This window comes from Pelobates fuscus, chromosome 2 (genome assembly GCF_036172605.1).
Source record: "Pelobates fuscus isolate aPelFus1 chromosome 2, aPelFus1.pri, whole genome shotgun sequence".
NCBI lineage: Eukaryota > Metazoa > Chordata > Amphibia > Anura > Pelobatidae > Pelobates > Pelobates fuscus.
Window position 1 is genome coordinate 304,103,503 of NC_086318.1, and position 17,923 is coordinate 304,121,425.

General features: G+C 40.8%; 1 protein-coding gene across 1 annotated transcript in view; it reads left to right on the forward strand.

Annotated features, from left to right (window-relative positions):
• The window catches only part of ROS1 (ROS proto-oncogene 1, receptor tyrosine kinase), a 295,800-nt gene that overhangs the window by 156,083 nt on the left and 121,794 nt on the right, over nucleotides 1–17,923 (forward strand). Inside the window, exons 26-28 of the mRNA XM_063441784.1 lie at nucleotides 3,597–3,741; nucleotides 16,816–17,048; nucleotides 17,444–17,617. Of these exons, the coding sequence (XP_063297854.1) occupies nucleotides 3,597–3,741; nucleotides 16,816–17,048; nucleotides 17,444–17,617 (552 nt within the window). The remainder of the gene's footprint in view (nucleotides 1–3,596; nucleotides 3,742–16,815; nucleotides 17,049–17,443; nucleotides 17,618–17,923) is intronic.

Genomic DNA, 17,923 nt, shown 5'->3' on the forward strand with positions numbered 1-17,923 from the left:
ACTTGAAGGAATGTTATTTTTTTTTGCATTTTGTTTTATTTTAGTCATTTAAAAATTGCTTGATCTTGTATGTATACTTACATTTGTAAATTCACTGTCATGCACTGTATCTGTGAAAATGAATTCCACTTCATTCAGTAAATTCACCTGTTTCTATGTGTTTTGTAAATGATACTGCAAATGGGGCACAGGGCTTCCCAACCTATATTGAAAGTGACGGTATAATAATATCATTTGTCTTGTATGACAAAGAGAATATTTTAAAATATATTTGTAAAAATGATGGAACTTACCTTTTGTTGATTTTATTCATACAGTGTAATCATTTTTTTTTTTTTTTTTTTTTAGAAAAAGCAGGTAATGTTAGCTGCTTGAGAAAATGCAGACACTAATTTAAATAACTAAAATTAATATGCTTAGTAGCGACAACTGGCCATTTTAAAATGATCAAAACTCTGTCTCATCACCCTCAGACTACTGGAAATAGATATAGAATTATTCTAAAAGCTGCAAATGTGCCTTTATTACAGCCACCTATGGGTGACCTGGCAATGATTTACTGTCATATTAGCAACTTTTAACCCCTTAAGGACACAGCTTAAAAAATTGGACTTATCCATAAGGACACAAGCCATTTTTGCATTTTTTGCTGTTTGTGTTCAAACGCAATTTGCATCTCTGTCATTTATTGCACCAGCACATATTATATACTGTTTTTTTAGAGGGCAGAAAGGGCTTTAATTTGATGTCACATATACATAGATAAAATTCTCATTATTATAAAAAAAAAAAGCCAAAAAATGTGGGGAAAAAAACCCAAATTTTTTTTTCACAGTTTTGGCAATAATAGCATGTGCATAATATGTCCAGCTTAGAAAAAGTAATTCAAAATAAAATCATTTATGTGTCTTGATTTATAGAGTACTTATTCAATGTGAAACCATTTTAGAAGTTGGTATGTTTGTCTTGTAGGTTTAGTAGCCATCACAGAAAACAAAACTGCCACACAAAAGTTATATTTATATAAAGTAACCTAAGGTTATTTTGACACTTTTAATGTAGCCATTTCATCTCCAATCCCTGCTAAATATTGGAGTAAAATTGTGTTTTTTTTCTCTATATTGACATATACTCGTATAACAAGGTTTTTGTGATGTGTTTTTCGCAAAGCTGGTGTGTGCTATTCCTGCACATAACCCCATATTGTGTTCAGCTACATCTGCTGAGTATAACAATACCCCCATTGTACACCTTTGGCACTATTCTGTAAAGCTACAGTGACATATAAGAGACAGGGCTATTTCAGTTTCTTTAGATAGAATTTTCATAGATGGATATGATAGGCCTATGTCTCATTTTGGGGTATTATAGCAGTTTGACTGTTCAAATAACCTCAAAAAGAGCTTCCATTTGATAAAGCAGACACCCCAGGGTATCTTATGTGGCGTATTTAGTGCCTTAACTTCTCACCAGTTTTTCACCAATTTTTTCACCAATTACAAATATATAATCCATAATAAGTGTATTTTTATATTAATAGTTATATATATATATATATATATATATATATATATATATATATATATATATATAGCAAAATAGAGGATGTAGGATGCACACTCAGGACTTTGTGAAAAAATCTGTAATTTTATTTAATCCAGGTACAAACCAAAAACCGACGTTTCGACCTCTGCAGGTCTTTTTCAAGGTCACCTTGAAAAAGACCTGCAGAGGTCGAAACGTCGGTTTTTGGTTTGTACCTGAATTAAATAAAATTACAGATTTTTTCACAAAGTCCTGAGTGTGCATCCTACATCCTCTATTTTGCTATATTTGGAACGCAACGTGGATTGCACCCAGGCAGGTATCCTATTTGATTATTAAGGAGAGTGCCAAGCTATTCTTATATTTCTTATATTTTATATATATATATATATATATATATATATATATATATATATATATATATATATATATATATATATATATAACTATCAATATAAAAATACACTTATTATGGATTATATATGATATATATATATATATATATATATATATATATATAATTTGTTTGCTCTGGTTGCCTGTATAATGTTTTTATTCCCTTATTTCACCATTAGGGGTCTGCCTGACAGCCCAGGCTGTCCCCCGGCTGGCAGCTCCATAGGCAGCTATGTCTGCCATGTGATCGCTCTTTCAAAGCGTTTACATGGCCCGCGGACGCCTAAATTGCTGAGGGGGGGACTGCCTGGGGGGTTATGCAGATTGTGGCAGAGATGTTTACACATCAGGCACTGGGACTAAAACTGGCTTTAAAGCCCATTATAATTTGGATGGCATAGAACACCCTAACGGCGTTAACGGGTTAAATAAAGCCATTGATATCCAAGGGAGGGCTGTCAATATTTGGACTGAGGAGCAAATAAAAATGAATGGACTTTATTTGCATTTCAAATAAACAGCTCTCTGTGTGGATGGCTCTCTTGAGGTGGAGCATTTAGTTTGTATAGATATGGCAGGTGGAGGCTACTTGCAAGGTGTGCCATCATATGTCCCTGCAACCTCAACTAAAATGTGTAATGCATGTCATGTCTCATCTTGGCACTGTGGCAACTGGCAAAAAAAACTCCAGTGACAATATACATACTCATTGCAGTCTGGCAGCCAGGTCAGCCACAGATACTGCAGTTCACTACTCATCCAGTTCAGGCACAGAGAGCATTGCAAGACCAGTACTGTGTGGGTTTGTGTGTGGGCCTGTGCTTTCCAAGACCCTGCACTATTCCTGTTTGCTGCAACCACAAACTTCTTGCCTGCTGTCCCATGTTAGTAGCCCCCAGGGACAATTGCCCCTCTTGACAGTTCTTGCATGTTCATATACAGTATATATATATATATATATATATATATATATATATATATATATATATATATAATTTTTATAAATATCTTAAGTTTGAATCACAGCTGGAGCTTATACAGTAAATACTAATTCTGTAAAAAATTTGGAAAAATGTATTCCAAATTTGCAACAAGCCTCCCAACCATCCCGAATTTTGGGACAGTCCCGCTATTCGGGTCCTATCCCTCATTGGGCTGGCCTGGCTGATTGGCCATCTGTCTGGTGTGCATGCACGCCAGGCTGGCTCACCAGTAATTGTTGGTAGACATCCCCATTTGGATGGAGCCGGTGTCACAATTGCATCACTGGCCGCCCTCTGATTTTAGGGATGCCGTAGTTGGAAGGCATACAAACTGCTCCTCCAAAACTCAGATTGGTCAGTAATGCTTCCTGTTAGATAAGACTTAGCTAAACTGACATTAAAAATGTAATTTTAAAAGAATTTAGTCCTGAAGGTGATTTACAATAAAAACACATTTTAAGAATTCTTAGATTTGTGGACTAGACCAGCTATCCCATCTGCACAAATCTTCTCAAGCCCAATACAAGGATCTAGGAACAAGAAAAAAATATGCTTTGATTAATTACTCGCTATCCCTTCTTTATTTTCAGTGACTGAAAGAATATATATATCATGAGATTTCTTAACCTGAATATTCCGTATGTCTAAACATTCTTTTATGTGTAATTTCAGGAATTTCAGGATCAGATAGCACTTATCCCAGGATTACAGCCTTATTCCAACTATGAAATTGAAGTCACAGTTGAGAATTACTACTCATTGCTATTTTCTGAGCAGCCCTTAGGAACCATGGTCACTGCTAAAACTGATTACGGAGGTATGTGAGCATATGGATGGACAATTAATAATATGATATATGATTTACTGAAACCTAACCCGCATGTGTAAATTCCATGTGATAATAACCGAGCGTGATTGTTCTATGTATAAACTCCCAAATACAGAGTTAAAAAAGAGGGCTCACAACAAGAAAAAATAAAAACTCACATCTTTATCTGATTAACCCCTTAAGGACCAAACTTCTGGGGCTATTGGGTATGTTAGGTCCCCTCCATTTAATATAAATTTAAAAGCCCCCACGTATCGTCTTTAGATGAGGGAAAACAGGTTACTAAAAATAGAGCCTCTCACTCATTTATTTTAATTAGAGACTACACCCATTGGCCTTGCGGGGGTGGGGGTGGGGGTGGGGTATTCCTACCCACTTTATTATTAAAATTTTGCCCCACTGGCGGGACATTGTGTTAATCCTGCTTTATGTATGATAATAGCCTTACCATGGGGGCACAGATGTTAACTATCCAGCCCCCATTCTGTATTTTACTTCCCCCACCAGAGGCCAACGCCCCCCACCCCTTACTCCCTCATACTGACTTCCATTTATTTCTTTTTTTTCAAGACTAACATGGCTAGTAATTAAAAAAGGCTGATAAATGTTCTCTGATGCACACTTGTTGGTGGTTATATTTTGACAATCCAACCTATTTATCGGATTTAGCTGACAGAATATTTTTGGCAATAAATCCAGTCGAAATTGGAAAAAAAAATAACAGTTGGAAACGGTCTATAAATCTGAGCGTCTTGTGCCCCATTGAAATAAGTCAAGCCCATAGTTATAGGAGGATAGTTTGAGACTGAAAAACTTAAAATACAAAAAAAAAAAAAAGAAAGGCTTGGATGAAACTAGATTGTCCAAATAATGGGACTTTAAACACCAGTGAAGAAAAGTGTTGTAGTTTTCAAAAGATATAGGTGAATAGATAAAAAAAAAATGGAACTGGGGACAGATAGAGGAAGGACAAACAATAAGGTGGCGATTGATAAAGGATGGAGAAGAAAAATGCTGACATCACATCACTGACATCACATCACTCTGCCCAATATCTAATAGCTGTACTTTTATTATTTGTACCCATTGCCCTTAGCATGCCCTTAGCATGGCACTGAGTATTAAAAAGATAATAAAACAGATAAAAACATGTAAGAGGACAGTGCTTGGCTGTGGGGAGGAGTCATGTCAGCATCTCAACCCATCATTATTATTAATTTTATTATTTTATTATTTATATAGCGCCATCAGATTCCGTAGCGCTGTACAATGGGTGGACTAACAGACATGTAATTGTAACTAGACAACTGGACGTACAGGAACAGAGAGGGTGGAGGGCCCTGCTCAATGAGCTTACATTCCAGTGGGATATAGTGACACAAAGGGTAAAAGTAGGGGTATGAAGTAGGTTGTTTGAAAAATATTCACTGAGGGCTTAGTAGGTCATTTTTGACAGTTGCAGGAGAGGAGTCATAGGGGGGAGGAGGGAAGGATAAAAGCCTGCTAGCAGTTTAATTGATATGCTTTCTTGAAGAAGTGAGTTTTCAATGATTTTTTGAATGAGTGGAGACTGGGTGAAAGTCTTACGGAGAAGGGAAGGGTGTTCCACAGAAGAGGCGCTGCCCTGGAGAAATCTTGGAGGCGAGTATCAGAGGTGGGAGTAAGGACATAGGATATACGTAGGGCTTTGGCAGAGCGCAGGGTCCTCGATGGGACATACTTGTGTATTAAGGAGGATAGGTAGGTTGGAGCAGCATTATGTAGCAAGCACAAGAACTTTAAATTGAGACATTTTGATCTCTCATTGGCTGAACTGAGTATGCATTTAGAATATGTACTATATCTATGATGAACATATAGTAAATAAATCTATGATATATTGAAAATAATACAACAATAAAAAATCAATAGTCACTGTGTTGATGCAGAGCACACAAAAGATAAAAATAGCATAAAAATAAAACAGTGGTACAACATTTTAGATCTGTAGTGTGTGTCCTCTCAGATAAACAATTATGAACTCAGAATATGTCTAATAAAAACTTTGTCTTGTGAAAAGAGATCCAGCATTTTTTTTTTGCTAGATGAAGTGTTTTATGAATGAATAATGTGTCCTCTCCAAAAAAAGCTACAGATTATGAGTTTTCATTTCCATGTCTAAGTTTATTGTCTGTCTGAACTGAAACAAACATGAATAAATGCTGCCAAAAATCCAAAGTGATAAATAAAAACAAACTATTTGCAGCCCCAAGCCCAACCATATATTCTTAAAGGGACTCTGCAAACACTATAATCACTTCAGCTAATTGGAGAGTTTGTAATCTATTGAACCTGTTGGAGACCTGTGATGATTAAACTCTGTCTTTGTCTTATTTTTTTTTTAATAATTCACCCAAAGCTCTTAAATGGACACTATAGTCACCAAACAACTTTAGGTTAATTAAGTAGCTTGGTTGTATAGATCAGGTCTTTGAAGTCTCACTGCTCAGTTCTCTGCCATTTAGGAGTTAAATCACTTTTGTTTCTGTTTATGGAGCCCTAGCCACACCTCCCCTGTCTGTGACTAACACAGCTAGCATGAGAAAAAATTGTTTCATTTTCAATTAGATGTAACATAAGGCTTCATTAAGGTGAAGTTATTTTGGTGACTATAGTGTCCCTTTAAGTCATTTTGGGGAAGCATATCCATACTTTCATCCATTTACTTTACATGTTAGTAATATATGGAATTTCTAAAGTATAGAAGCCAATTTAAACAGATAACTAATAGCAATAAAAAAACTTTAATTTCACATGTTTAAAGGGGTGAAATAAGCACCATAACTGATACCGGAGAAACTGACGGAAGCCAAGCACAGAGAGATGGACACAGGTTTCTTCAGGAAGGAAGAGATTCTTTATTGGATCACCGATCGGGACTCAGAGGGACTAATGTCACCAAAATACAGCAAGTTCTGAGCCCCGGACAATAGTGCAGGCTCCTTATATAGACATATAACTCCTCCCATATTAAGCTCCACCCGCACATTCTCTTGACCAATCAATACAAATAAGAATTAACTTCCTGCTTGACCGCATGGCCTGTCCAGCACAATGGAGGAGGGGAATACTATATCCTGTATTCTTGCACATGCTCCGTACACTACTGATCGTATCTTGCCTCGTGCAACCAACTGATCGATACGTCAGCATATGCACGTACACATGCCACGTGGTAATCTCGGCCTACTAAATTTATTTTTACCGAGATTCCACCACATTCCCCCCTTTGATACCTCTTGATATTTCACAATTACTTGAGGCATCACTTAACCTTGGTTTGCATACACCGCAAGTTACCTTGAACCAGACCAGACTTATCTATGATGTGAATCTTCAACACTCATCTTCCTGCATTGGTTCTCCCTGATCTAGAGCCTTATATTTATAAATTGCCATTATCTGTGCAGCAGCCTTCCTCTCTGCTATATTTTCTATCAGGCTTTGCACAGACCTAACTACTAAGGGTATAAGACATGGCAGGAGTAGACACAACATTAAAATCAGTAGGACTCCACCTACCACTGCCTTAAGCCCTCCAAACCACTCATACCAGCTACCAAACCAACTACTTGGATTGTACCCTTTCCATACCTGAGTAGGCACATGCGCTAGTTTAACCATATGGCTAGTAAGCTCAGCTATTGCTTGCCCTTCGTCATCTATTTGAAGACAGCAATTGCTCAGGTTAAACTTCCCACATACACCTCCCTCTACTGCCAAAAGGTAATCCAAGGCTAATCTATTTTGGTATACTGCTGTCCTCATCCTGGTATTATGCTTCGCTAGAAGATTGAGCGCTTGTGATGTCTCGTTAGTAATGATCTCAACCACTGCCTGTAATCTTATAATACGGTTGAGCATGTAAATTGGGGTTCTATAACCAAAGGTACCATCCTCTGCCCACGTGGCTGGCCCATAGTAATCTATAATACGCTGGGGAGGCCACTCATTATCTTCCCAGGTACCTATCTCTATGGGTCCCCTTTTCTTCCTATGATTCACATCATACACTTAAACACCTAAAGTCTCACCTGTTTCAATAGGTAACAAGAAGAAGGATGGTTTGAGCATACCCAACACACATGCCCCTTCCCAGTCCTGTGGCAACTCCGAATAGGCTTTCTTACCACAGATCCAGTACAAATTTGCTGGGGCTCTCCAGTTAGATGTGATGGATAGATCAAACCACACATCCTTTAAATTGGCGTATCTAGCAAACGGGTTAGATGGTTCTGAGACATTTGAAGCCGACCACCAAGTTGTATTCTTTGTATCATCATCATAAGCTTTTTGCCCTAGACAAGTTAATTCTCCTACGGAAGTATTATACATCATTCCTTTCCTCGCTATGCAAACATAACCTATGATGGAGGTCTTTAATCTCCACTCATATTTACCTCTAACACTCATATGATAATCGGCTTGTGAAGATATTAATTGGTCAACTGCCTCAGAACCAGACATTACCTCCTTTGCTTTCCAAGGCCATTGGTCTCCCATGTTAGTACCTCCACACACATAGCAGTTGGTAACATTAAGACTACCGGCAATACTTTCAGCTAAATCAATGAACAGGTTTTTAGCATTATTGGGGATCTTATTATCTATGCTCATCTCTTCATAAAAGGAATGGTATACTTGATGAGTTTGAGAGGATACCGTATCAGTCTCTATCCCTATAAACAATACTGTCCCAGGATCTAAACCCGTCCCATATATTTGAAACCCAAATAAATTACCATATTTATCTAAGAACTTGTCGGGGTTATTTATAAGTATATGGACTGGATTGCATTCCATAGACTTACAATATGGACTGGTAGGCAACTTAGTCACAATCATGTCCTTGTCTACTGTCTGTCCCCAAGTTGCCCACCCCACACAAGACCAATATGGGCAAAAGTTATAATCTCTATTTGGGCATCTAGGGCTCACATACTTATTTTTACTACTGGGACAAATATATTTATCGTTAGACCCATACGTTCTCTCCCATCTAAGATCCTCACATACATTCCACGGCTTTCTACCACTTGATATCGCCTTACACGCATCAAATAGCAGAACACCTGAAGAATATACGGATTCTAACACCGTTTTGTTAATTAGGGTCCCCTGAGGATCTCCATTCCTGAGAGTCAACCAAATTGTACGGGGTTGATACTCTGGACTGAAGCACCTAGGTTCTCCTACTCCTAAATGGCACACACTATATTCTATATTTAATTATCTACATCTTGATACATCTCCTTTACACTCGTATTGCGAATGCCAAATTAGGGTCTGGGAAATATGGTTACCTGTTCTTGTAGTCTTAATGCATACCTCACAGCTAGGAGTGTCGGTACCTCTACCTTCCTGAATATAAAAATACACATATAAAAACATTATTAAGAACACATCTTTCGTCGTCATCCTCAGTCTTCGTCCGTGCGAAGGCACCTCAGCTTCCAGGATGTAAGGGCTGCAGGGAATGGAGTTCTGCTCGTCTTCACAGGGGTCCCTTCGAGACTTTTCCTGACTTATACACTTGTTGGTGAGCGGACAGGCTTTATTATGGCCTTCTCACTCACTTACCAAATCTCTGAAACAATAAAATTTGTAATCCACAAGGTTCCTCGTCACTCCAACTGAGTCGTGCGCTTTAACCGGATCTTGCAGGGATTCTCTGGATCTGCTGTAGCTTGCCAAGAATCGACTGCTGCTGGTTTAACCCTGGAGTGATGTATCCACGGAGTCACTTCGGCTACTTTTATCGCTGTAGGGGTAGACAAAAGAACAACATAAGGACCTCTCCACTTGGGCCCTAACGGTACATTATTCCACTCTTTAATCCACACTTGGTCTCCTGGGTGGTAACTATGAACTGGGGGATAAATATTCACAGGTAATCTATCTTGTACCCATTTCTGTACCTCCTCCATAGTCTTACCCAACTCTACAACCTGCTGCCGGGTAATTCCTTCTCCCAACTGACTCAAATCCCCCCTTAAGTTACCAAGTACGGGAGGTGGTCGCCCATACATGATTTGAAAAGGAGAGAGGCCCATCCTTCTGGTAGGTGTACTGCGGATTCGCAATAGAGCTATGGGCAAGAGAACGTTCCACTTAAGTTGGGTTTCCTGACACATTTTAGCCAACTGATTCTTAATAGTTCTATTCATTCTCTCTACCTTACCAGAACTCTGGGGTCTATATGCCATATGAAGCCTCCACTTTATACCAAGCATATGAGTCAGTTGTTGTAGGCACTGATGAACAAAAGCTGGACCATTGTCCGATCCTATAGAGCAGGGTAGTCCATATCGGGGTATTATTTCTCGTAGCAGGAATCTCACAACTTCTCCTGCTTTCTCCGTACGAGTAGGACATGCTTCTACCCAGCCTGAATAGGTACACACAACTACCAGTAGGTAGCGATGTCCACCAGATTTAGGCATTACTGTATAGTCAATTTGTAAATCGGACATGGGGAGTCCCCCCATAAACTGGACTCCTGGTGGCTTTACTGGTCCTTGCCTTGCATTATTTTTAGCACACGTTACACATCTTCGTACAATGGCTTGAGTCAAGTTGGACAATCTTGGTATACAGAAATGTTTTCTGAGAGATTCTTCGGTACTGTCTCTCCCAGAATGTGTCCCGTTGTGATAGTTTTGGACAATTTCTACCGCTAGTGATGCTGGAATTACTATTCTTCCATCTTCTAACTGATACCATCTGTTCTCCAAATACTTTCCAGATTCAGTCTTTAACCACTCCTCTTCTTGAGCTGTATAAACTGGAGTCCATTGAGACAGTGGAGTTGTTATAAGAGCAGCTATATGCTCCACATACTCCTGTCTTCCCGATTCAGCGGCACGCTTAGCTGCACTATCTGCCATCCGATTTCCTTTGGTTACATCACCATCTCCTCTCAGATGCGCTCGACAATGTATAATACCGACTTCTTTCGGCTCCCACACTGCTTCCAATAGTTGTAGGATTTCAGCTGCGTACTTGATTTCTTTGCCTTCTGAATTCAATAGTCCTCTTTCTTTATACAAAGCTCCGTGGACATGAGTGGTTAAAAACGCATACTTGGAGTCCGTGTAGATGTTCACTCTTAAACCTTCAGCCAATTGTAACGCTCGTGTCAGTGCTATCAATTCTGCCTTTTGTGCTGATGTTCCTTTTGCCAGTGGTCGAGCTTCTATCACCTTGTCTATCGTTGTTACTGCATATCCTGCATAGCGGATCCCTTCTTTCACATAACTACTGCCGTCGGTGTAATATTGAACATCGGGGTTCTGGATGGGAAAATCACGAAGATCTGGTCTACTTGAAAATACTTCATCCATCACTTCCAAACAATCATGTTGACTTTCAGTAGGTTGTGGCAAAAGGGTAGCTGGATTTAAGGTATTTACAGTTTCTAAATGCACTCTTGGGTTTTCACACAACATTGCTTGATACTTGGTCATACGGCTATTACTAAACCAATGATTTCCTTTGTAATCCAACAACGTCTGTACTGCATGTGGGACTCGTACATAAAGTTCTTGACCCAGAGTGAGTTTATCGGCTTCAGCTACTAGCAGGGCGGCTGCAGCTACGGCTCTTAGACAAGGTGGAAGTCCGCTGGCAACTGCATCCAGTTGCTTAGACATGTAGGCAACAGGTCTTTGCCATGATCCCGAGTACTGTGTCAATACTCCCACAGCCATTCTTCTTTGCTCATGTACATACAGGTAGAATGGTCGTGTGTGATCAGGTAGACCTAATGCTGGGGCACTCATCAAAGCCTTCTTCACATCTACAAATGCCGTTTGCTGTTCTTGAGTCCATAAGAAGGGGTTGTGCTCTGTACCCTTGATAGCTGCATACAGAGGTTTTGCCAGTATCGCGTAGCTGGGAATCCATATCCTACAGAAGCCTGCTGCCCCCAAGAATTCTCGCACTTGTCTTCTTTTCTTGGGTATCGGTATTTGACATACAGCTTCTTTTCTCTCAGGCCCCATAATTCTTTGACCTTCAGAGATATGGAATCCCAGATATTTGACAGTTGGCAAACACAACTGAGCCTTCTTTCTAGACACCTTGTATCCTGCCTTCCAGAGAATGTGTAGTAGATCGTGCGTTGCTTGCTGACATATTTCCTTTGTAACTTCTGCTATCAACAAGTCATCTACATATTGTAACAATACACACTCTCCTGGGATGGACTCGAAATCCAGTAGATCTTGACTTAGAGCTGAACCGAATAGGGTAGGTGAATTTTTAAACCCTTGGGGCAGTCTTGTCCAGGTCATTTGGCGTTTTGAGCCCGTCACAGCGTTTTCCCATTGGAAAGCGAAGATACATTGGCTTTCTGCGGCAATTCGGAGGCAAAAGAAGGCATCTTTGAGGTCTAAAACTGTAAAATAAGTAGCCCCGCCCGGAATTAAAGCAAGCAGGTTATATGGATTGGGCACAACTGGATGTATACTAACAACCGCATCATTGACTGCTCTCAAGTCCTGCACAGGTCGATACTCATCTGTACCGGGCTTTTGAACAGGCAGCAATGGGGTGTTCCAGGGGGAAGTACAGAATTTTAGGATACCATACCGTATGAACTTATCCAGATAAGATTGGATGTTCTTCTTAGCCTTCTGCGGAATATGATATTGTCTTAGGCTCACTGGATAAACCCCAAGTTTTAGTTCAATTTTAATAGGTGGAATATTGCGGGCCAGTCCTGGTGGGTTGTTCTCTGCCCAAACTCCTGGTATGTTGAATAAGGATTCATCACTCCTAGGGTTTTGGCTAGTCAACACTGTATACAGTTGCCACTCTTCTTCCTTTGGTACAGATAATGTCATAATACCTGAAGGTCCATTAAACTTTAAGGATGTTGTTCCATTTGGTAGGAACGTAATCTGCGCTTGTAATTTGGATAGCATATCACGTCCCAGCAATTATACTGGACATTCAGGCATGTAAAGGAATTGATGTTTTACTACGTGGCCTCCCAATGTACAGAGTCGACTTTTAAGAACCGGTTTTGCAGCACTTCTCCCAGTTGCTCCTATTACAGTAATAGTTCTTCCAGATGGAGGAGCAACTAGGTTAGTCACCACCAAATGTTCAGCACCAGTGTCGATCATGAACGCACTCCTTTTTCCCCCTATTGATACATCGACCATAGGCTCCGCTCGACCAAGGGGGATGGAGCCCGGTCGGTATCAATAGTCCTCCATGACCGTGTCAGACAATCCTACAAAGTCCCTACCTTCTCTATCGCGGGACCTTTGCGCTGCGGGATAGTACCTATCTTCCCTTACACTTCCTCTGTTCCCATTACTTCCTCTAATACCATTGCTCCCTCCGGGGCCTCCTCTACCTCTCGCTCTGCCTCTAAAGTTTCTATAACCTGCCCTGGGTCTGTCTCTCTCATACTGTTCCCTTCGTGGACACTCACTTCTCCAATGCCCTTCTTCCCTACAGTATGCGCACTGATTTCTACTCAGGGGTTCCTCATTCCATCTACTATCGCCTCTATCTGGGCCCCGTCTATCTACGCCTGCGATTGCTACCGCTAGCATATCTGCCTTTCTACGCATCTTGCGCTCTTCCTCTTTCTTACTTTCTGTTTCCCTGTTCATGTATACTTTATTCGCTACCTCCATTAGTTGGGTAATAGACATTCCTGCAAACCCTTCTAACTTCTGTAGCTTGCGCTTAATATCTCCGTAAGCTTGGCTGACAAAGGCGGAGTTTACCATTCGGGAATTATCAGCGTCTTCCGGATTAAAGGGGGTATACAAGCGGTATGCCTCCAATAATCGGTCATAAAAGACACTGGGCGCTTCATCACTTTTCTGAATCACCTCAACTGTCTTCGACATATTAATAGCTTTCTTCCCTCCGGCTTTCATGCCAGCAATTATAGCGTCTCTATAGGCTTTTAGTTGAACCATATCTGCGCCATTAACATTCCAGTCGGGATCGGTGTTAGGATAATGTGTTGCGGCCCATGCTGCTGGATTGGCTTGATTTAAAGTACGGGCTTCATCCTCTAGCGCTTTAATGGCCGCTTGGTTAATCCTTGTCCTTTCCTCATTATTGAACAATGTCATTAATAACTGCTGGCAATCAGCCCATGTCAGATTATGTGTCTGAACTATCGAGGTGAACAGATCGGTCATAGCTTGTGGTTTCTCAGTGTACGAGGAGTTGTGGGTCTTCCAATTCAAGAGATCGGTAGTCGTGAACGGGACATATACGAAGACTGGGTCAGCATATGCCATTTGCCCTGCGGCATCGAGATAGGCTGACCCAGGATTCAGACGAAGGGGCATCTGGTAATGTTTGAGTTGTTGGGTACCGGTCAGTTGTCTGGTTAGTATAGGGCTACTTGAAGAGGCGTCGGTTAGAGGTTCCAGTTGGGGGGTAATAAGGCATGAGGATGTGGGAGCTTGATTTTGGGAAAAGTTGGTAAATAGAATACTCCCAGCCGAGCTAGAAGAAGCTTGACCGGAAGTTTGAAGTGGCGCCAAATCAGGATATTCAGATCTAACGGGGGTTGGTTCTGGTTCCGGAAGGGGAGATTTAATACGAGGGGGGGTGGATTCTGTACTGGAGGAGGAAGCGGAAGTGGATGGGGGCAATGAGGGAAGGGGTATAGAACTTCCTGCACTCGCGTCACCTCTTCCTATAGGGAAGTAATGGGGCGGCAAAGGGATCTCGGACTCAGGGGGCGTGTCCAAAATGGGCCTAACCATAGTCCTAGTGGACAAACAAGTCCTGGCCACCATGAGGCGACATTGCTCCTCGTGGCATATCTGAATCCATCTTGGCGAGTCGTTTACGGCCTGTCTCCAACAATCAATATATGGAAACTGTCCAGAAAGTTCAGGCCTACCTGCTACAGCCACGTGTACACGCTGTACCAGAGTTGGATCTAAACTGCCACGTGGCGGCCATGCCGCAACCAAAGTAGGCCACTCCCTAGTGCACAAAGTAACCAAACGTACAGGAGACATTTTAACCCCAAAATCACATGTTTTAAATCCCTTTTTAAAATTCTTTACCATACAACCTAAGGGATCCAAAATCGTTGACTCCGACGCGCCCATACTTATCAATGGAACATCGTTGACAACGAATACTATGCACGCGTTCTATTCAACAGTCACACCCGTTTCCTCTGGCAACAGCACCACGTGGTACAGTTACCAAGTGAAACGTACACAATAACACAATAAACACTCAGGGAATTCCCGTACACACACAGCTGTTACACCAGTCACTAAATAATCAATATTATGCCCTTTGGCGAAACTATACAGTCACCCACGCTATAATTCTCTATATATGAATTACCCGTCTATAACACACCCCAGTAACATCGTCTTTTACAAATAGCGGTTACAGTACGGTTAGCATAGGTCAAAGCACAATTTAAGGTCACAATACAATTATTAGTGGTTATGGTGTTAAACATGCAATAGACGAAAATGATTAGTACTTATATACAGTGTCAGTAAATATACAGGGTTATGGTACCGTGCACTATGATACAGCAACACACTATTAACACTCTCGCTAGACGGCTGAGCTCGCGCTATCTAACAAGATATACACTTTACTAACAATCTTTAACACATATACAATCCCAACTAAACTATTGGCCAGTACCTTGAATGGACTACCTAAAACTATCTACATCCGTTTTGGTTAGCCACACTGCCCAAGCACCACATATAGCGAACTAGAGGGCGGAATTTACAACAGCACCCTTTTAGTCTATTTACTCTATCAAAAATCTAGTGGGTTCCAAATTTACACGCCTTCCCACTTAGCCAAGATAGGTTGAGATCTAGCGAACCGAATTTACACAGACGCCGCTTAGTCTCCCGGTCCCTCCGACCTAGCGAACAAAATATACACCCTAGAACGCTAGTCTAGACAAGACACCGGTGTCCGGCTAGGGCTATTTACACAGAACCCCGCCTGACTCCAAACCAAATCAAACGGTCTTACTAAAGAGCGTTCGATTGAGCGGTGCGCCTTCGCTCCTTCCCTCCGACAGAGGGGGCAGATTCCATACACAGATTTAAACCCCTTTTGGGCCTACCGCACAATCGGTATACCCCTAGTGGGTCTGCCGTCTAAAACAGCAGTTGTCTTACCTCCTCGTTCCTGAACCTTAGTTCACACTCATCGACGGGGACACCCCAGCACTTCTTACGTAGAGGCCGATGATCTCCTGGACAACAGACCAGTGGCGCCGAGACGAAGGGAGGTCCACGCAAAAGTTCAGGGGTGCAGCCGTAGAGAACGTGGGCAAAGATAGACCGTCTCACGCCTCTGCCTCTCAGCTACCGTTGAACGATGAGCTTCCCGGCCAATGCACCAAATGATACCGGAGAAACTGACGGAAGCCAAGCACAGAGAGATGGACACAGGTTTCTTCAGGAAGGAAGAGATTCTTTATTGGATCACCGATCGGGACTCAGAGGGACTAATGTCACCAAAATACAGCAAGTTCTGAGCCCCGGACAATAGTGCAGGCTCCTTATATAGACATATAACTCCTCCCATATTAAGCTCCACCCGCACATTCTCTTGACCAATCAATACAAATAAGAATTAACTTCCTGCTTGACCGCATGGCCTGTCCAGCACAATGGAGGAGGGGAATACTATATCCTGTATTCTTGCACATGCTCCGTACACTACTGATCGTATCTTGCCTCGTGCAACCAACTGATCGATACGTCAGCATATGCACGTACACATGCCACGTGGTAATCTCGGCCTACTAAATTTATTTTTACCGAGATTCCACCACATAACCACTACAACCCACTGTTGTTGATATGATGCCAGAAGTTCTCTGGTGACATTTTACTGTTTCTAAATTGTTTGCCACAAATTGTTACCACTTTGGTGAACTGTCGTGGTTATGGTACCCTTTAAGCTATGAATACATCAATAATGTAATATCTTTATAGAATGTTATGTTCTTACACAGTTTCTTTTTGATTTGATCAGTTCCAGAAGCAGTGGATACTGTGGTGATAACAGTTTTGTCTGATAGTTTACTTAATATAACATGGACATACCCTCATGAGCCAAATGGTCCACTAGCATCTATACGATACCAGATCACATCAAACCTTTTGTTTCCAAATCCTATTGCTCCTTGGAGGGAAGATGAATTCCCAGATGAACAACTTGCATGGTCTTTCACTGGTCTGCGTGGTGGAACAAATTATCAGTTCAAGGTAATTCTGTTATGACATTTGTATGACCATGCCATTTTGTTGATAGTTCTGGCTGCTGTGGAATAGCACTTAATATTAATGGAAGTTGGAACTATTATAGCCTTTTATACAAGAAATGTGCTGACATTTTCAAATATTATGATAAGTTGATCATTTGAAAATGTTATCTGCCTGTGCATTTCTATTTCAACAGTGCATGCTCCAGTTTCTATCAGCGTAACATCATCTATGTTGTAAGCTCATTTGAGCAGGGTCCTCAACAACTTATTGTTCCTGTAACGGTTTATAATTGTCTTATTTGTTAAATTTCCCCCTTTATAATATTATACAGCAATGTGGTAAACGTTGGTGCTATATAAATGCAGATGGTAATAATATTATTATTGCTGTTTTAGGTTCTTGCATTTCACCCATATGAAAACTGGTTCAGTGAAAGTGCTCCTGTTTATGCCACAACATTTGCAGTTCCAGGCGTACCTAAAAATATTGTCCCCGGAAACACCAGCTTAGTTTTGCAATGGAGATCTCCAGAGGAAGCCATAACTAACTACTATTTTGAAATAAAAGAGGTATATCTATTTATGTGTCTTAAAGATAGGAATTCTACTTTATTAAAGGAACAATATAGTCACCTAACTTACTTTAGCTAAATAAAGCAGTTTTAGTATATAGATCATTCCCCTGCAATTTCACTGCTCAATTCACTGTCATTTAGGAGTTAAATCACTTTGTTTCTGTTTATGCAGCCCTAGCCACACCTCCCCTGGCTATGATTGACAGAGCCTGCATGAAAAAAAACTGGTTTCACTTTCAAACAGATGTAATTTACCTTAAATAATTGTATCTCAATCTCTAAATTGAACTTTAATCAAATA